The 21535-nt window shown below is 32.8% G+C and overlaps 1 protein-coding gene and 2 long non-coding RNA genes across 8 annotated transcripts; 2 read left to right on the top strand and 1 right to left on the bottom strand.

Annotated features, from left to right (window-relative positions):
• Window positions 1–1755: 1755 nt before the first annotated feature.
• LOC146926969 (zeaxanthin epoxidase, chloroplastic-like) lies at window positions 1756–7130 on the top strand. Of its 6 annotated transcripts, none has more exons than XM_085700405.1 (10): window positions 1756–2271; window positions 3313–3475; window positions 3593–3667; window positions 4132–4232; window positions 4681–4790; window positions 4955–5166; window positions 5381–5460; window positions 6053–6167; window positions 6264–6364; window positions 6898–7130. In XM_085700405.1, the coding sequence occupies exons 1-10, from the start codon at window positions 1844–1846 to the stop codon at window positions 6905–6907; spliced, it is 1395 nt and encodes a 464-aa protein (XP_085556531.1). In that variant the 5' UTR covers window positions 1756–1843; the 3' UTR covers window positions 6908–7130. The 6 variants fall into 6 exon arrangements, with proteins under 6 accessions (XP_085556531.1, XP_085556530.1, XP_085556529.1 ...); XM_085700404.1 differs by having other exon boundaries at window positions 6261–6364; XM_085700403.1 differs by having other exon boundaries at window positions 4675–4790.
• Window positions 7131–9785: 2655 nt separating this feature from the next.
• On the top strand, window positions 9786–13090 carry LOC146926968 (uncharacterized). Its single transcript, XR_015005561.1, has 3 exons — window positions 9786–10169; window positions 10369–10485; window positions 10594–13090. It is a non-coding gene; the product is annotated as an uncharacterized LOC146926968 (long non-coding RNA).
• A 5292-nt stretch (window positions 13091–18382) lies between these two features.
• LOC146926967 (uncharacterized) lies at window positions 18383–19273 on the bottom strand. The gene is made up of 3 exons (XR_015008155.1): window positions 19148–19273; window positions 18814–18943; window positions 18383–18716 (listed from the first exon to the last, which is right to left on the bottom strand). It is a non-coding gene; the product is annotated as an uncharacterized LOC146926967 (long non-coding RNA).
• Between the last annotated feature and the right edge of the window lie 2262 nt (window positions 19274–21535).

Genomic DNA, 21535 nt, shown 5'->3' with positions numbered 1-21535 from the left:
GGAAAGTAGATGAACACGGTTCAACAATTCAATTGTATCTATTCAAAATATTGTTGTTTTGTTTTTGGGTCATGACAAGTTTTAACTAAACTTGATTTACATGTTGGCACTAACGTCATGTTTGCACGATATGATGGTGTTTAATATGCGGTGGTCTAAGTCTTAAATGAATAGCTTCGTGTTGAACGCACAGTGCAAGTGTAATTAGGAAAAATCATTTCCAAACACACACAAAGTGATGATGAGCTCACCATATTTTGGTCACCCACTTTATATCATAGCATTCTTATCCTAATGAATTGAAACAAAAAAGTTGTGAGAATTGATATTGATAGAATAATGGAAATTGGATTGGTTGCGGTCACTCACTGATGCAGTTAGTGAAAGTGTGAGATCGGACGGTTCATATATCAACTAGATTTTGATTTTCTTTAAAAAAAGTAAAATTATTAAATAGAGAGATTTAGAACGTGTGATGAGATTATCACCGGATAGAGATTTTCTTTACATAGTTATTGACTGTATGAATGTGTATTGTCAAAGATTACAACAAATCACGATCTAGAATAATGATAACAAAATACTCTTTTTAATTACTCATATCACGAGATTTATCTATAGTGTGCATATGCATTAGCTCGTCATTGCCATAATATTCAGGGATTACAACGGTGGACTGATTTATCTAGTTTAATTAGGAAGCATTTTATTAGAGATAATTTGGGTTTATCAAATTATCGTTTTCATAGTTTAATTGAATTTTGGGTAGTCTTCCAAATTTTGTACTTTATAATTTTTTTTAAGGTGTGCTGCAAATTATTGATAGAGGTTTGAAGTAGCAACATATTTGGGATCTTTCTCATCTACAATGATGCATTTGCATACCGTCTTGTTTACCAGAAAAAATTTTGAGTAATTAGATACTGCGAAATAATAATCGATTTGACAGTAGTGTACTAGAGTGGACCAAATATTGCAGTTGTTTTAAGGCACCAAATAATGCAGTTAAAGCCTTTGTTCAATTATTGTGTTTATAACTGTCGTATCAATCCTATATTCCTTGTTGGGTCCCATATAGTTTGACCAGGCTCAAGTGGTTTTTATTGAATTTTTTGGGTTAAATATGTTTATATTCTCTATAAAATTCTAACTTTTTATTTTAGTTTTTAAATTTCTTCTTTAACTTTTGGTCGTCTAAAAGTTTTATATTATCACTTTTGATTCATGCTTTCGCTCAAATACTTTTTTTATTAGGGTGAGAGTTAAAATACGATGAATCTAAAATGATAAAGGTGAAATCTATTTTTTACGGGGGGTTATTTTCAAGTCTAACTCAAATTACAAAGGTTATTTGAAGTATCAACCCTAATCGAGATTAAAATAAAGTTATGTGATCTTTTAAAATATCTTATCAATAGTATGCTATTTAAAATATGAAAAATACTGACAAGAGACACTTGTTAATGAATCAAATATAATAAAAATATCTTAAAACTTGTACAGCCGATATCTGAAAAGTGTAAAAACATACTTCCTTTCGATAAAAAATTTACTTTTTTGTTTCTTTAACAAATGCAACAAAGACATTGGTTAGCCTAGCCCTTAAAATACATGTGTATGTTAGCTATTAAAAGAGTGAGCTCTGAAGAGTTTACACATGGCTTCCAACGTGCAAAAGAAGAAAACCCTTCCAAAAAGAATAACATCACTTCCCATGCCACTATTAATAGTGCAACAACTTTTTCAATTCATTTCATACAAAAAACAAAAATTGACATTACCTAACAACAAGTCATATTATATGTTATTTGCTTCTTCACAATTCATTATTGAATATTGATCAATGGCTTCTATACAAATCCTTTGGTCATGTAATCAAGTTAATCACAAAGGTAATTCCAAACACTCTTATATGAAATCAAACAAGATCAATACTAGAAAAAGGTATAATCTAATTAGATTTCAAGGTGGAGTAGTTCAAAATTTTGACCAAGAAAAGAGGAAATTGAGCGTACTAATAGCTGGTGGAGGAATTGGTGGACTTGTTTTGGCTTTGGCTGCAAAGCATAGAGGTTATGAAGTGAAGGTATTTGAAAAGGATTTGAGTGCTATTAGAGGTGAAGGTAGACATCGTGGTCCAATTCAACTTATGAGTAGTGCTCTTTCTGTTTTGGAAGCTATTGATGAGAGTGTTGTGAAGAAGATCATGGAGGTAGGTTGTGTCACTGGAAATAGGATTAATGGTCTTGCTGATGGTGTTTCTGGAGAGTGGTATGTTTTCTATTTAATTATCTCAAATACTCCTTCTGGTCACATGTATAAACAACTTTTACATTTTTTAGATTCATTAAATAAATGATGTAATTGTACTATATTATATTTCAGATACATCAGTTATTTAATGAATCTAAAAAAACAAAAATTGCTTATAAATGTGACCGGAAGGAGTATGTACTTTATCATAATGATCACTTTCCATTCTTTGCTTTAGGTAGAGGATTAAGCTTTCTAAACACAAGATGGTAATACAAAGATGGTTAAACTACACTTTTTGTGTTATTTTTAGGTTATACTTTTGTCCCTTGATTAAGTTTTTTTCCGTTTTATCTTGGTTCCTTAAATTACAAATGGTATACACTTTTGTCCTTTAATTTAAATCTTTTCGTTCCACTTTGGTTCCTTAATTTACAAATGTTGGACATTTATGTCCTTTCTATCGGTTTTCATTTATGTCCTTATTATTTCTTTGTTAAGTAAAATTAATACGTAGTTGAAGAAAATAAATGAGGCCTTAACCCATTTGGATTAATCTGGTGGTGTTGGCTTGAGAATTGGAGTCTGCTCCTCCTCAAGGTTTCAGGTTCGATTCTCCCCACGTTAATTTCGATGGGCTAATTTAGCTTCTTAAGAAAATAGTAAACGAGGCCTTATATGTCCAATTAGTTCCCTAAACATGTAGTTGAAGAAATCTCTTGAGTTCTTGGATTCTTTCAACAAAAAAGAAAATTATTTGTGTATATTGTTCATGACAAGCTTGGAAGGTGTTAAGGGGTTTGGTAGATAACTTGTGTGTGAAGAATAAATACCAAAAAGATTTGATTTTCACTACTCTTTTGTTTACACTTTTAGGTTCACCATGTAGTTGAAGAAATCTCTTGAGTTCTTGGATTCTTTCAACAAAAAAGAAAATTATTTGTGTATATTGTTCATGACAAGCTTGGAAGGTGTTAAGGGGTTTGGTAGATAACTTGTGTGTGAAGAATAAATACCAAAAAGATTTGATTTTCACTACTCTTTTGTTTACACTTTTAGGTTCACTGAGTTAGATCTTTTGACTCCTGCTTCAAGGAAAGGACTTCCTCTTACTCTAGTCATATGTAGAATGACACTACAAGATATATTAGTCAATGCAGTTGGTTCTAATATACTTAGAAACAAATCTAAAGTTGTGGATTTTATTCAGGAACCAAGCAAGGTTTGAGTTTCTCCAAACAACTTATTTCTCAATGCTTAATAGATTTGTATTCTTGAGTAAAAAAAAAAAACAAAAGATTTGTATTCTAATTTTGATTTATTTTTGATTTACAAAAAGGTTAGAGTGGTCCTTGAAAATGGACAGCACTATGATGGTGATATTTTAGTAGGGGCTGATGGAATATGGTCAGAAGTAAAATATACCATCCTTTTCTTTGTTTTATTTAGGTTTAAATGCATTTGGGTACATATATTTTCGTTGATTCACAATTTTGGTCCGTTCATTTCTAGATTTAAAAATATCGTCTCTCAATTTTTAAAATTTTTAAAAATTTATCCACCACTAAGTTTGAAGCTTATTTTTGCTAGTGTCTCAACTTGAATAATGAATTTGCAGATTTCCTAAAAAATATGCATTTCCACATCACTTGTTGACTTGTCGTTTCATTACACATTGACAAAAGAAAGTAAAAAATTCAATGAATAGGAAAATTTCTGAAATTGAAATATCAGTGAACTATTTTTTTCGGATTTTAAAAATAGGGGACAAAAATCTTGAATCAACAAAATGGACCAAAATGCTTTTAAACCTTTTTATTTACAAATGTATTTGATACTTGCTTTTGGTATTCTATCTCTTTTTGTTTATTTCTTTAGGTACGTTCAAAACTCTTTGGCTGGCAAGAAGCTAAGTACTCAGGTGTCACATGTTATAGTGGATTAACAAACTATGTGCCCCCATATATCAATACTATTGGGTATGTACTTCAATTTCTATTAACATTTTTAGAAAATTAATTAAAGATTTCTATTGTTGAATAAAGTCTATTGTCATTGAATTATGTAACGTGGAAAAGATGGAGAAAGAAATCAAGTCATTTATTTGATCAACAAGGTTATAACTTAGAATACTTTGTCTAAAACTATTAGTTTGAAAGGAAAAAAAAAATGAATTTGGATTCTACATATCCTCACAATCACGATTTTGACTGTCAGATCAAGATTAGACGATTCAAGTTCAGGCTTTGTATTTTGACCTCGATTTACTATAGAGCGAGAGTCGTTTGATCTTGGTTCAATGGTCCAAATTGTGTGGTTGTGTCAAATGCATTATGGATTCACAAAAAATGGCCTTTACCTCGAGAAAAGATTGATAAAAATATGTTAATTTTTTTTCTTATTTGATGTTTAAACTTGAAGGTATAGGGTGTTCTTGGGCTTGAACCAGTACTTTGTTGCTTCAGATGTTGGTTATGGGAAGATGCAATGGTATGCTTTTCACGGAGAACCCCCATCATGCGGAACTTTCCCAGAAGGTATATTTACTCTTTGTCTCAATCTATGTCACATCGACACTTCAAATTGAAAGCAGGTTTGAGTGTTCGACACATGTTACTAGTGTCTACATGTCGTGTCTGGTGTCCGTTGCTTATAAACTTGATGGTAACCGAAACAAATAGATTTGTATAAGTTACTGCAGGTAAGAAGAAAAGACTTATGGATCTATTTGGAAACTGGTGCAATGAAGTGAAAACACTCATATCAGAAACACCAGAGGATATGATTATGCAGAGGGATATATATGATAGAGACATTATAAACAGTTGGGGAATTGGGAGAGTTACTTTATTAGGTGATGCAGCACATCCAATGCAACCAAATCTTGGTCTAGGGGGATGTATGGCAATTGAGGTATGCTATTTCTAATTGTCAACTGCAAAAATAAAATGAGGTCTGTTTTTTATTTAAAAATATCTTACTTTTGTAGTAATGTGTCTTACGATTCATAATAGAGCAATTTTAATGTATCAAATGTGTTGCATAGAGCAATTTTAAACAACTGGGAGAGAAATGTATATAGGTTATTTTCTCAAGTCCCTTTCTTTTGTTGCAATTGCATTTGCAGGACTGTTACCAATTAATACTTGAACTAGACAAGGTTGGAAGTGGTTTTGAGGAGTCTGAAGTTACCTCAGCTTTAAGAAGGTATCATTTTTGTTTTGATTTGAATTTTATGTGTTTTTTTTTTTTTTGTCATCTTCAGAGAACATGACTCTGTTGAAAAGAACTTGTGTCTCGATTATTCGAGGTGCGCTTGGAATAACTTTTTTGCAGCTTATTTGAGTTTACTTTATGGCATAAGAATTTGTCGAAATACTTCTATTTATTGTTGGTAACCAGAATTTGAACATTTAACCTCAGTCAAACTCTTTTGGATATGTCTCAGGTCAACTACTTAAAAATAGCTTATGATATGTTCCTAAACTATTCTCAGCTTATTTCAAAGGAATATGATCTTAGAATAACTCATGATAAATGATAGGTGCGATCTTATCAGCACTGATACACCGAATCTCATCAGGACTCATAATACGTGATAACAACTTACCAACGTATATAAAATAATTTAATCACATTTATTGTTTGATTGTATAAATGACTTACTCATAAATATTTATATGATAGATACATATCCAATAAGTTCTTAATTAAGTGTTTACTCATTATACTAAAAAAAAGGAGCAACCTCAACAAAAAGCACATAGTTGAAATTATCTTGCTTCATCTCTTGTTATAGATATGAGAAGAAAAGAATCCCAAGAGTTAGGGTGTTACACACAGCTAGCAGGATGGCATCAAAAATGCTAGTCAACTATAGACCTTACATTGAATTTCAACTTTGGCCTCTTTCAGTATGTTCTTTCCAACTTACTTAAATAGTGTCAAAATCATTGCCTCAAATGATATTTTTTTTTTTAACACTTCACACTTTTTTTCTTTGTTAGAAGCTAACAGATATGCAAATAAAGCACCCTGGCATTCATGTAGCTAGAGCTCTTTTGAAGTTCACTCTTCCACAATTTGTTAATTGGATGATTTCTGGCCATGGGTAAGAGATGGATTACATAACTACTATTATCTTTAGGCGGGTTCTACTGTGGACCACGTTTATTGGTGGTCTGCGATGGACTAATAGTTAAAAATCATTTGAAATTTTGATAGCTATCACGTCATCCTTTGAAAGTAGAAGTACACAGTCTTTCACGTTCTTGATTTTTAAATAATTATCTGATATGTATCGGGTCGACAAAAGCAAAGTAAAATGAATATGAGTTGAGTTGAGACACACATATTCGTTTTCCTTTATTTTTATTGAATTGCCACCAGTTAAGTCAAAGTTTCGGCCATAACGACGAAAAGGACCGTGAACTTATAATTGAGAAGGTGACATATGCTTAGAGATTCAAACCATTTTCAAATAACATTTCACGGTGGACCACATGTCAAACTGGTCCACCATAAAATTTGTCTTTATGTTTATGTCCCAGTTGGGCAGAATTTTTATTTATTCCTTACTCTAATGTCTTAGCTTTTTTATGTTCTGTATACTTATTAATATTGGACTGTTTGTGTCATTTGTAGGTTGTGGTGAACATAAATCGTAACACCTTGAAAATAAAAGGCTTACCAATTTTAGTTTTACGTTATTCTTGTTAGAATAATTTTTATTTGGGATATGGTGTTTTTGTCTTTCTAGGGTGAAAATAAAAGGCCAACATGAAATGCATGAATTTGTACCTATGTTGCACGATGTTTTTATTTTATTTTTTACAAGTCATGAAAGATAATGTGAATTTTCATTCACCTTTTTCCAATAAGTTTATATCTCAACATTAGAATTTTGGGTAGGAAAAATGTTTTCCAGGCCATTGATGTTTTTAAAGTTGAATTACACTTATTATACAATAGGAGAATGCTAATGAGTGCCCTTGGGGCATTGGTTAGAGTACTAAAATAAGTAACTTTGCAATAAAAAGCTGTGCAATCATTGCTAAAACAAAAGTAAAAGCTTGCATTTCCAAGACATAATTTCTATTAATGGATTCCTTAACCATTACCCTTAGGGCACTGGTTAGCAAAACCCCAATACAATATTAATATCATGGTCTGATATGGCATTTTAGATTGGAAAATATTTGATAGACACCCATCTATCCAACTTATATTTTGAGAAAAAAAATAGAGAAGAATGTCATAGATGTGATATATTGATGATGTGATTAGAAGAGATGTAGAGATTAAATGGGGTTGTTGAAGAGTGTGTCGCTACAACATACTCCCTCCGTTTCAAAATATAAGCAAAATTCACATTTTAGGTTCATTCATTTAATGATGTATGTGGTTAATAATATGGACCATATACATCATTAAATGAATGAACCTACAAAGTGAATTTTGCTTATATTTTGAAACGGAGGGAGTATATGAGATTTAGTTACATTTGAAAAATGTTCTAAATCAAGAAAATGTTGCTACTTGGACTTAGTAACATTTGAATAATGTTAAGGTAAACCATATGTCACTAAATATTTTTAGAAACAAAGTGAAAGTATTATTAGTTGCATTTGAAAAATGTTACCTATCTAGTAGCCAATCTCAACTTAAATATTGGTACACTCTTGACTCATTCCGAAAGGAGATGAGTGTAGAGCAAGGAACTCAAGGTGACAATCAATATGTGAAGGGCGTGGGAGGAACAAGAGTAAAGCATGTACTGGAAAATGAGGTCTAAATCCAAGAACACGAAAACACTAGAGTGCTTAAGTTGCAAGCGAATCAAACATTGGCTGAGGCAGTGTCCAAACAAAATGCAAGGCACTGATCAAATTCTACACATGTGATCCAACCTGTTGTTTCTGGAAGCGAAGGGGATGTTCTTTGTATTTCATCTAGCAAGTTACTTTTCTTCAATTCCTATATGAGAGGCGACTATTTAAACATGCCTATGCACAAGAAAAGCCAAGAATCATGAAAATTCTGCAAAAAAAAATTCTCATCGACTCACCTATACTATGAATCATGAGAAAGTGGGATATTCATAATACCCGAAGGGGGTTATCACCCAACACCCGCAAAAATTAGCCGAATAGGGGTTATACATTGTAGGCCACGATGTTTGGCTAATATGAAATAACCACACTATAAATTCTCCGTTCATACATTTTAATAGTCACATCCAATCAATAAAACAAGATTATTTTTGCAAATTTATCCCTTTTTCTTTATGCTTTTATTTATGCATTTATCAGCGTAGCTTAAACCCAAAAACAACTATACCTAACACTCTACTAGTCATAAGTAGGCAACCCACAACTGAGGGACATAGTTCATTCCTCAACGTTAATCGCTTGAAGCAAAGAGAATCACATTTGAGGAAAATAAACCGACCTCAGCTAACATCAGCTTCCATCAACAAGTTGTTATACATTTCCACACCTCGATTCATATCAATTTGATCTGGAATTTGAGTAGAACCATTTACAAAGGAAATCTTGTTGTTAGCACCAAATGCACATTGCATAGAGCGACTCCGTGCAAGGTAGTTTGTTAAGCTTATGAGTAATAACAACTGAATTAGGTCCTTTGCTTGGATGCGCATAGAAGATGGGACCAGAATCTGGTTGTCGATGAATGTTCACTACAAGAAATCAGCGTTTTAGAGACCGAATATTCGGTCGCTATATCATCAAACTCGGTCACTAACAGACTTAGTGACCGAAATTCCGACCAAAAATAAGAGTGGCTAAATCACTAGTCGCGTATCCTTTGTGACCAATATAGCGACGGATACTCAGCGACCATAACTGAGTTTAGTAGTGACAGTACCTAGTGACCATTTTTGTGACTGATTTTGGTGACTGATTGAGTGACCACTCTATCAAGTTATAGGCAAATCAGTCATTATATCGGTCTCTATTTTTTGTTGAGGAATAAAAAAAAATGCAACCGTAAAATTTTGATTTTACTTCTAAATGCTTATAGATATAAACACACAAGAATATACATTTATATATTAAACAAAATAACAACAGTATATATACACAATCAAATAAGCCTCTGCCTATCATAGTATGATACTTGCACTAACTCAGGAAATACATAACAAAAATTGTAACCATGAATTGCATAAGAGTTGAAATGCTTGGATCTCTATCGGAATAAGAGCTACATCTGATAGTAAACTAATAACGACTAATCTGCAGCTGCAATACCCCAAAACCATAAAATTCTGCTACACAATAGCATCCCACAAACCAAACGAAACCCCATATCAACAAAATGGAACATGTGATAAATGAACCAGTGTCATAAGCAAAAGTATGAATGAAATAATAAGGCTTCCAAGATATAATTATTACTTCTAGTGATACTGATACAACAAGTGAAAGGATCACATTTTACGGTGGCGATGAAAGTGACCCATCGTCCCTCTTTTCTGCATAAGTTTGGTTTGATGAAGTTTTTTGTTTTCCCTTTTGTGTGTTTTCGCCGTCGCCGCCGTCGACTTCGCAGGCGCAGAACTTTGATCGATCTTCATCATCAAAGAAATTTAAATTGAAAAAATTTAAATTGAAGGACATATTTCTGGTTTTTAATAGATTTTTTGCTTTTGAATTTTTTATGTTTTAATTTTCAAATGTTTAATGGATGATTGAAAGAGGGTTGGATTTGTTGCAGAGATTTCATGTTGGATGTGGACCGGAGAGCGACAATCAACCAAGATGAGGATCAAGTATCTAGAAGCTGCATTGAAACAAGATATTGAATTCTTTGACACCGAGGTTCGAACTTCAGATGTTGTTTTTGCAATCAACACTGATGCTGTTATGGTTCAGGATGATATTAGTGAGAAGGTTAGATGATTGAACAAGTGTTAATGTTTTTTCTTTCTTTTCTTATGTGATTGAGTGTTAGAGGTTTGCTTTTTCTGCGTTTTTGTTCTTGCTGGTTATGTGATTGACTGTTGGTATTTGTTCTTTGATTTGTTGTTGTATGTTTCAGAAATTTCAGTTTTTGTCGGCTTTGATTTATTGGTTTTCAGCTATTGTGTAGTGATTCCGGTTTGTATGCTTCGGACTGGCTCTATGTCTATCCACCAGGAATTCAAGGACTTCTAGAATACACCAAGCAAAAATTTAAGCAATCCAATTATTTACATAACAGAAAATGGTATGAGTATTTATAATGATCTCCTATATCATTCTTTTCCCTAACGCTGCGTCTTTACCATGTTACAATACTTTGTTTGTTAGAATCTAATCATTCAAATATATGTAGGAATTGATGAGGTTGATGATGGCAAAAGGTGACTTGATGACAAACCAAGGATAGACTATATTAGTCACCACCTATTGTATCTTCAAAGGTCCATTTTTGATGTTATATCTCATGGTTTTGATGTTATATCTCATTATCTGTCAAAGGTAAACTTCTGTGAAACTCATAAGGATGAGGTGGTGAATAGTATTGAAGAGCTTTTATGATAGATTATAAATTTTATTGCTTTATTTGAAAAATTTGGCTGAGAAAGAAGCAAGGAAGAAGCAAAAGATGCAGGCTTTTCAGCAAGCATTTGTGATTCCTGGTAAAGTTTGCAGTCTCAACAACAACTTGGTTTTCAGTCATTATTAAAAATACTGATTATCATGTGAATTTTTTAGTAAGCAACTGATTTTTTAAAGCCTGAAAGACTCAATTTAACCATTATAAATCATGTTTATTTGTTATTAGTTTTTTGAAGGGTTAATAGTGCTTTACTCATTTTGATATGCTCTTTATTGGATCCTTCATTGGTTGCAAAATTGTCAGAGCTATATAGGTTATTACAATTTACAACTGAAAGGGAATTCCTCAATTGCCTCAAAGTTCATGTCTCATTGTTAATAAATGTTGCAAAAAAATGGATTTCAGGTGAGAAGAGAGAAAATAAGTGAAAGAATGAAGATATTGCATCAACTTGTGCCTGGCTGTGATAGGGTGAGTCTTCATTCCTTTTATCTTTTTTTTTTGTGTACTTTTAATGCTATTTTTGAAAACTTGAGATTGTTATGTATTTCTATTTCTATAGCACTCACATAGATACCGGACATGACATTGATACCGACACATTGACCCTTGCAATAATTTTCAAAGTTATTGTATCATGTATGTATCAATGTTGTGTTGTGTTAGACAGTATACCTATTCAGTATCTGTCATGTCTTCAATTTGAAGTATCAGTTTTAAATAGGTTTATGTAGGCTCTATTTGTTATTTGTTAAATCTTTTGTGTTAATCTATGTAGTTGTAGGGAAAAGTTGCATGGTAGGAATTGGAAGTTTGTTCCATTTTTAAGGCATTTTGCTAACTTAAGAATTAAGACTTAGCGTAAAAAGTATTTTGCCTAGCAAATATTTAAGCGTGGTTAGATTCTTTTTTGGATTTAATGTTTCTCTATGACAAATTTATCTGTACTGCATTTATTTGTAAGGGAAGAAGTATCTCTTAATGCAATTGCTGCTTGATTCTATCTTAATCATATATAAGTCTTACGGGATCAAACCTTCCCTTTTGTAAGAGTTTGTGAATAAAGTGTTCCTTTGGCATGAATTCTTATATGTGGCTGTAGTGGTTGCGGAAAACTAATAGAAAACCCATGCTTGAAGCTGTGGAGAAGATGAAAGAAGGTACGCACGCAAATCATTTTGTGCCGAAAATCCTTCGAAATATGAATAAGAGTTCTTTTTCATTCATTATTTTTAGTCCTTGCTAACCTTTGCATTGTATTAATTTCATGTAATGTGTATCTTTTCACTGATCAATTTTCATTATTTTCAGAGTTGTTGTTGCTCGGATTTCTATCCCTCCTACTTACTGCTACATCATGTTATAATAAAATAACATGATGCAAACCACAATAAGTTCAACAACATTGCGTATTTTTTACTTTGAAAAACGAAATCTAAAGTAATCATGAGTCAGAGGAGACAACTTTTTACTTTGGAAAAACCTCAGCAGTTATTTGGTTTATCCCATTTTGACTCTTCAACATTATTTGTGTATTTCTGTAAAAAAAAAACACATTGTGTATTGTTGCTCATGTCTTTATCAGGTAACTTTTAATTAGAGTGTGCTTGAATGAGAGAACTTCTGTAATATTGGTTTGGTTGATCCCCTTTGACTCTTAAACATTATTTGTGTAATGTTGCACACATCTTTGTTAAATTAACTCTTAGAATGTGTTTGTGGGTATGATGATCTTAGAGGATAAATTTAGTGAATCAAAGGCAATATTTAGGACCAGCAGTGAGAAGTAGATAAATTCTTTTCCAGAGTGTAAGTCTTGAATCCAGGACTTCAATATTACCAAAGACGTATTGGGTTGGAATTGATAAAGCACTCTTGGAGTTCTTTTCATGGTTTTATCCACTGCTGTTGGTGTAGCTTTCAATATAGACGTATAATGATGTTTATAGTTTGTCTCCATTTAGTTGTTTGATTTTGTTACTCATTGCTGACTATGGCAGTTAGCCTTGGACACATCTTGTGCTTGGGATTAGCCTCTATTATTAATATATGCTTTGATTTATATATGTTGAAAATAAGGACAATACTTTGAGATAAAAGATGAATGGGTGGAAATAATTGTGTTCAATTTTGAAATGGAAATTTTTTGGATGATCAATCAAGCAATTAATTGAATATGTAATGGCAGCATCTATATTTAAGTTGCAGTACATTATGTATGTAATGACAATGATTGTTATGTTATCTTTTATGTCATGCCTTAGACCAATGCATCACAAATATTTGTATTATGCGACATTCGTTCTCAAATTTACAAAGAATGACAATATTACGTAATTTTAACATCTCTCTTTTAGAGTAATTTTTTTTTAATAAGTACGTAAATTATTATGAATAGAGAAAATAGTGATTATTATTAATGGATAATGATGAGTACAAGCATATATATACATAAAATCTAGTGTACGATAACTATGATGAAGCAACTGTATCTAATAGAAACTAGAAACTAAGCTTCAGTAGTTAACTTGCTGCGCAAGTTATCTTCTTTGCTTGTATCATCCAATATCCCCCCACAAGATGGAGGTTGGTAGAGATCTAGCAAACCCATCTTGGACAATAAAACACCAAAAGGTTGAGGGAGAAGTGATTTGGTGAAGAAATCTGCAAGTTGCTCTTTGGAGGAAACTGGAAGAAGTTTCAAGATGCCTGCATGGAGCTTCTCTCGTACAATATGGCAGTCAATGTCCAAATGTTTTGTTCTTTCATGGAACACAGGATTGGAAGCTATGTGAATGGCACTCTGATTGTCACAGAAGAGAACAGGAAGCTTAGGGCATTGAATGTGAAGATCTCTGAGCAAATAGAGGAGCCATTGAAGTTCACATGTAGCAGAAGCAAGAGCCCTGTACTCAGCTTCAGAGGAAGATCTAGAAACAGTTAATTGTTTCTTAGTTCTCCAAGAGATCAATGAGTGTCCTAAAAAGAAACATTGGCCACTGATAGATCTTCTGGTATCATAACACCCTGCCCAATCAGCATTAGAAAATCCTTGTAACTGGAGTGTTGAACTTCTGGAAAAGTGCAGACCCTTGCCAGGACAACCCTTGAGGTACCTGAGCACCCTTAAAGTAGCTTGATGATGAATTTGAGTTGGTTTAGAAAGGAACTGACTCAGCTGCTGTGTGATAAAAGTAATATCAGGCCTTGTAGTGGTAAGATAAAGTAACCTGCCAATCAACCTTCTATAGGATGAAATGTCTTCATAAAGAGGTGAAGTATCAGCATATAGCTTGATAGAAGGGTCTGAGGGTGTGGATACAGGTTTGGAATCAATAAAACCTGAATCTGAAAGCAAATCTAGGCAATATTTTCTTTGGCATAGAGATATGCCCTTGTGGGAATGAGCAACCACAAGACCAAGAAAATACTTAAGCTGACCTAGATTCTTAATTTTGAAGGATGCATGCAGAATGGATTTAATATGGTCAAATTCAGCTAAAGAGTCACCAGCCAATATAATATCATCCACATATACAAGAAGAAGAGTGAAGGATGAAGCAGTTTGTTTGATGAATAAAGAGTGGTCAGAAGCTGCTTGAATGAAATGATGTTGCAGTAAAATGGAAGTCAATTTCTCATACCATTTTCTGCTTGCTTGCTTAAGACCATATAAAGACTTCATCAGTTTACAAACTTGATTGGGCTTGGAGGATGAAACACCAGGTGGAAGATTTATATAAACTTCTTCCTGCAGATCTCCATGAAGAAAAGCATTGTTCACATCCAACTGATGTAAATGCCAATGCTTAATAGATGCCAAAGCAAGAACTAATCTGACAGTTGTCATTTTGGCCACTGGAGAGTATGTTTCAAAGAAATCAAGACCTTCAATTTGATTGTAACCCTTGGCTACCAATCTGGCCTTATATCTTTCAATAGTTCCATCTGCATTGTGTTTCACTTTATAGATCCATCTGCATCCAATAGGTTTGACATGATCTGGCAAATCAACAATTTTCCATGTACCAGTTGACTCAAGAGCAGAAATTTCAGCTTGCATAGCTTGTCTCCAACACTCAAATTTGGTTGCCTCAGTATATGATTTTGGTTCAGGGTTGGAGTGTAAAGAGAGGATATAAGAAGAATGATGGTCAGACAGTTTATTATGAGAAATGAAATCAGAAATAGGATATGCAGAAGTATGAAAATTATTACAAACATAGTCTTGGAGATAGGAAGGAGTATTACTTTGTCTGGAGGAATGTCTAACAGGAATAGGTAAAGGAGGGGATGGAGGAGGACTAGGGGTGGAGGTCACAATAGGGAGGTCATCAATGATGATAGGTGGAGGAATAATGGTATCTTCTGAACTGGGAGAAGATAATTGTGAAGAAACAGATGAGAAATACTCCCAATTGGAAGTAATAGACTCTGAATTACTGGGATAAGGTAAGATATGCTCATGAAATATGACATGTCTGGATACAAAGATTTCTCTAGTATGCATATCTAAGAGATTGAATCCTTTGTATCCTGATTGATAACCTAGAAAGACAGATTTTCTTGATCTGGATTGAAGTTTAGTTCTATGAGCTTGCAAGGATGAAGCATAGCATAAACAACCAAACACCTTAAAGGTAGAAACATTAGGAAGTTTATTGTATAAAACTTGAAATGGGGATTGATTTTGAAGGACAGGAGTGGTTATTCTATTGATGAGGAAAACAGCATGCAAGAGAGCATAAGACCAATATGAGGAAGGTAATTTGGATTGGAAAAGAAGAGCCCTGCCAACATTAAGGATGTGTTGATGTTTTCTCTCCACTCTAGAATTTTGTTGGGGAGTCTCAACACAAGATTTTTGATGGATTATACCATGAGAGGCATAGAAAGTGGAGAGCATAAACTCAGGTCCATTGTCAGACCTAACAAACTTAGGGGTGACATGAAATTGGTTTTGAATCATGGTGATAAAAGACTGAACATGATGGGCAACTTCAGCTTTAGTTTTAAGTAAAATGACCCAAAGAAACCTACTATGATCATCAACAATAGTTAAGAAGTATTTATGACCATGTATAGAAGAAACAGATAAGGGTCCCCAAATGTCAAGATGAAGAAGTTCAAAATTAGAAGATGCATGAGACAAACTAGTATGAAAAGGTATATGTTTTTGTTTAGCAAAATGACAAATGTCACAGATAGCTTTATTATCATTGGTAATAGCAGGATACAAAGATGACATTTTATTTAATCTTTGATGGGATAAATGTCCCAATCTAAAGTGCCATAAGGCTTGAACAGGAATGGAAATGCTTGAATTACAAGTAACAGAAGAAATAGAAGTACAAGGTACATTTATTTTGCTAGAAACTGAATCAAAAGAAGCTAAATTGGAAACATGAAACTTGTATAGTCCATCTTGTTGACTAGCCAAACCAATCATCTTCAATGATTTCATGTCCTGTATAAGACACTGATTAGCAGAGAAATGAAAAACACATGATAAACTTTGACACACTTTAGCAACAGACATGAGATTCAACTTGAATGTGGGAGAATAAAGCACATTGGTCAAGTAACATTGAGGACTAAAAACAATAGTACCAGCTTGATTAAGAACAACAGAAGAACCATTAGGCAAATTAACATAAACAGGTGGAATAGAATGTATAGAAGTAAACAAAGATAAAGTAGTGCATATATGTTCATTTGCACCAGAGTCAAGAATCCAAAAAGAATTGGAAACTGAAGAACATGAATTAACAGTGGTTATACCTGCAGATGAAGAAGAAGCAGAATAACCAGAAGTGATATTGGGAGAGACACTGATATGGTTAGTAGTGGGGCCAGGGGAAGGGTTAGATACTGAGGAAACCAAATTTGCTTGTTGAAGAAGCAACACAAGTTGATCAATCTTCTCCTGAGCCAAACCAATACTACCAGATAAATTGCTTGCATCAGAAGATTCAGCTGAAGAAGCATTAGCTTGAGAATTCATATTGACTTGTGGATTAGGTTTGTTAGGAAAACCATGCTTCAGATAGCAATACTCAATAGTATGGTTATATCTATTGCAAAAGCTGCAATATCTGCCAGAAGATTTGTTAGAAGATCCCCTTCCACGCCCTTGGGGTCTTCTAGTATCTGAAGCATTCACAAGTACAGAGCCTTCTTCCAGAGAAGGAAGAGAAGGAGTATGCACATTGTTACTCTCTTCCTGAACAACAAGAGAAAATACTTTGTTCAGTGAAGGTAAAGGATCAAGTAGGAGCACTTGAGTTTTCACAACTGAAAACTGATCATTGAGACCAGTTAGAAACTGAATGATTTGATCTTCAATCCTATATTCTTTGTTAACTCTCATAGCAGCACATCTGCACTGATGAGGACAAGTGCAAGTTGGAATTGGACGGTGAGAATGAAGTTCTTCCCATAATGCATTCAATTCAGTGAAATATTCCAACACAGATTTAGAACCTTGCTTAAGATTGTTAATGGAGGAACGTAGATTTGCAATACGAATACGATCAACCTTGGAAAATCTCTCCTTGAGATCTTGCCAAACATCAAAAGCAGTATTGTGAAAAACAACTGTTTGTGCAATTGGATCAGAGAGAGAAGATATGAGCCAAGATTGCACCAGGTGATTACACCTTTCCCAAGCAGTTTTGTTGAGATCATCATCATCAGGAACAGGAATAGATCCATTGATGAATGAAAGTTTATTCTTCGCGCCAAGAGCGCGTTGCATTGATCTACTCCATGCAAGGTAATTGGAACCATTGAACTTTGGAGAAATCACTACAGAATGAGGACCTTCGCTAGGATGAACATAGAAAGGAGATTCAGTATCTTGATTGGATTGTTGAGAACGAACCATGATGTATCAATTAGAAATGAATCAAAAAACAGGGGATTGAAAAAGAACGTAGAAATCAAGAAGAAAGAGTCTCAATGAAGAAATTGAGATCAAGAAGCAAGAATAATCGGTGACAAAGAAGAATCACACGAAAAACTATGAGAAATCAGAGAATGAAGAAGCTTAAGCTTCAAGCTTCCATGGCGGAAACGGTTAGAAAGAACGAAAGGATCGTAACAAACTTCTCTCTCTTGAGAGAGTCTCGTGATACCATATTATGAATAGAGAAAATAGTGATTATTATTAATGGATAATGATGAGTACAAGCATATATATACATAAAATCTAGTGTACGATAACTATGATGAAGCAACTGTATCTAATAGAAACTAGAAACTAAGCTTCAGTAGTTAACTTGCTGCGCAAGTTATCTTCTTTGCTTGTATCATCCAATATAAATCAACCCGTGCGAAGCACGGGTTTGTAACTAGTTTGTCAAAAAAGAAAAGATTTTTGTCGGCTTGTTTTTATTCCTCTTCCATCCAAATTTCTAGACCAAACGACAACTCTTTCTTTTAAATAAAAGAACTTATTGGTTTCGGGTAAAATCTTATATCACTTCTTAGCTGTATCACAAAGCTTTTGAATCTAGGAAAAAATAGAATGGAAAAAAAAAATTGCATGCTAGTAACAATCTTTGAGTTGCAAAGATAGGTAAATTATGATCATATTCAACTATTTGATGACCACATATATAAGCACGACCCACTTCCATCATTCTGAATTTCAAATGAAAGATTTGACTCTATCAGTCTACATAATGTTATATTATGGAATAAAATACCAATTAACCAACAAATAAAATCAAGGTACACATTGATTGCAGAAAATTACCACAGCATACATGTAACGCCACAACATACATGTAATGCGTGAATTTAAGAGAGATACTTTTCGTGAACCGTAACAACAATAAACCCGCCGCCCGTGACTATTATAGTGCGAATAAGTAGTTCTTCCCAAATGCTCACTATAAACAATTAAAAAAAAATTAATTCAAAAATTGAAGTACTAAAAATTATTATTAAAAGTAAACTATATATAATAGGGAGGTTTGCGATACTAACTTGTTTTGCTTTGCTCTCTTGTTTTGCAATAACAATGATTTGCTTTTTCTGTCCATTTTCTGTTGGGTGTCTTGCTTGACAGAAAGCGTGTAGAAAACATGCCCGGGCAGGTGGATGACACCCTCTGAATCTGTAATCCAATATAAAATAATTTATACTAATCCAACCTAAGATAATTAGGGTTAACAAAACGATTAGAAAATAAAAAAATCATAACAAAAACTGATTCAAACGTGATTAAATACGTTTTGAAACTAACCGTACAAACCCTAACACCACAACGAAAAAACTGAGATCTAAGAAAATGATGATTCAAAGAGAAAGAATGAATAACCTTAAATATCTGTCGCAACGCGGCCATGTGTTCTTGAAACGGTGCAGCGAGAAGGAGAAGGAGGAGAAGCAAGTGTTGTGTGTTGTGGAAGAAAATGATCAATTTAATTTGATCATTAAAAAAAAAAGTGAGTGTTTTGTTCAGCAAGTTTCATATTTACATATTATCCCTTTCAGCACTTGGATTTTTCATTCCAAAAATAGATAAGAACAAATTTAAATATTAAAACAAATGTAACAAACATAATGTCTATATCTATACTATATATAAAGAAAACTACCCCTTTCAGCATACTTTTGGGTTGGACTTTTCTTTCCAAAAATACCCTTAATTTTTAATTTTAATTTTAATTTTAAATACAAATAACACATGTAACAAATAGACTAGACTTTTGACCCGTGCGTCGCACGGGTTTTCTCAACTATAATAGAGACCAATAAATAATCTTTAACCCGTAAGACCATTGATATGGTAGAAAATATATAGGAATGAAATTGGTGTGCAATGCATTTTTTTAGATGGAATTTGTTAGGTTAAATAATTGCAAACCTAATAAAGCAAATGTGCGGAAAAAAATTAGGTTAAGTTGTTGGAGACGTAACAAAATTAATGAATAAGGATGTTAAAAAAAAGGCATGAAATTAAAAAAAATCCAAAAAAAAAAGTGTAAAATTCTTGACAAAAAAAAAAGTATAAAATAAAAGGATCATACGTGATCATTGATATGTTAGAAAATATTTTCTACAAAAAAAAGGCAAGCGGATAGGAATGAAATTGGTGTGCAATGCATTTTTTTAAATGGAATTTATTAGGTTAAAAAATTGCAAACCTAATAAAGCAAATGAGCGGGAAAAAATTAGGTTAAGTTGCTGCAGACGTAACAAAATTAATAAATAAGGATAAGAACAAATTTAATTTAAGGAGAAAACTTACGCACAATTCCTTATGAATTGTTCTTACTGTTAGCTAAATATAAAATAACATGTGGATTACTAATCCATGTCACTAATCGTCCCTGTTAGCTAATTATAAAACTACATGTGGATTACTAATCCATGTCACTAATCGTCCCCGTTAACCCTCTTTTACCTCCGTTAACCACAGATCAAACTCACATAAAACGAGCACAAAACAAAAACTCATGTTACTTTTTTATCAGCCGATTTTATGTTGTACATCTGTGTTGTTCCCTTCAATACAACCGACAAAGATTGCCAAGTATTTTCATATCCCTTCCACAAAAACCAGTATTTCCATATTATTTTATTACTTAAAAAAAAGTATTTCCATATTATTTTATTAATATAAGTTTCTCTTCATTAGCCTTTGATCAATTGTAACAAACGTGAGCAAAAAATAATGGTAAAGATTGAACTTTAAATTCTCTAAAAAAAGATTAGTAACACAAACGTGAGCAAAAAATAATGTTAAAGAGTGTACTTTAAATCCTCTAAAAAAAGATTAGTAACAAACGTGAGTAAAAAATATTGTTAAAGATTAGAATTTAAATCCTCTAAAAAAAATATGAGTAACAAACATGACCAAAAATAATGTTAAAGATTGGACTTTAAATCCTCTAAAAAAATATTAGTAACAAACGTGAGTAAAAAATAATAATGTTAAAGATTAAAATTTAAATCTTCTCATAAAAAGATTAGTAACAAACGTGAACAAAAAATAACGTCAAAGATTGGACTTTAAATCTTCTCATAAAAAGATTAGTAACAAATGTGAGCAAAATATAATGTTAAAAATTAGACTTTAAATCCTGTAAAAAAAAGATTAGTAACAAACTTGAGCAAAAAATAATGTTAAAGATTAGACTTTAAATCTAATAAAAAAGATTAGGACTCAAAATATTTTAGAAAAAAGATTTGTTAGAGCTATATTAAATATTAATAAGTAGGGTTCTCACAGTTAATAGTTCGTTCCCGCATTGTTTAGTTTTTCTCAACCCTCTACATCAGAATTCAGAATTTACCTGTTTAGTTTTTTTCTTTTTCTTTCATGTTACAACTAATCAAAATCGATTAATTTTATAGATTTTATATTTGACTTTGCTGGTTTATAAGCAATTATGATTCAAATTGTTTAAGATTAATTTTAAGAATTATTAGACTTTGCTGGTTTATAATTGCTTATACAAACTATGATAGCGTGACTTTTTTTTATATAAAGATAACCGTGGTTTTTTTTAATTATTAAATAAAGGGAAAATAAGCAATAACATACTCTGTTGTTAAGCTCCTTCCACTGCCGTTTAAAGGAATAAAAGCATTGCTTCTTTCTTTGTGATTCCAAATGTTCTGATGTATACAATTGATAAACTGCTCCCATGGCCCCCCATCCAATTTTCAACAAAATACAGTGAAATCAAAGTGTTAAAAC

Source organism: Medicago sativa, chromosome 4, assembly GCF_051527215.1.
Source record: "Medicago sativa cultivar Bolivia chromosome 4, Bolivia_mono, whole genome shotgun sequence".
Classification (NCBI taxonomy): Eukaryota; Viridiplantae; Streptophyta; class Magnoliopsida; order Fabales; family Fabaceae; genus Medicago; species Medicago sativa.
Note: the sequence above shows the minus strand (reverse complement) of the source record. Positions and strands in the feature narration are given on the sequence as shown.

Excerpts from the sequence above, each read along its gene's own strand:
- LOC146926969 (XM_085700402.1), top strand. The coding sequence starts at position 1,844 with ATGGCTTCTATACAAATCCTTTGGTCATGTAATCAAGTTAATCACAAA. Across the intron at positions 3,476-3,592 it reads TTATTCAGGAACCAAGCAAG|GTTAGAGTGGTCCTTGAAAA; the intron begins GTTTGAGTTTCT and ends ATTTACAAAAAG. Across the intron at positions 3,668-4,131 it reads CTGATGGAATATGGTCAGAA|GTACGTTCAAAACTCTTTGG; the intron begins GTAAAATATACC and ends TTATTTCTTTAG.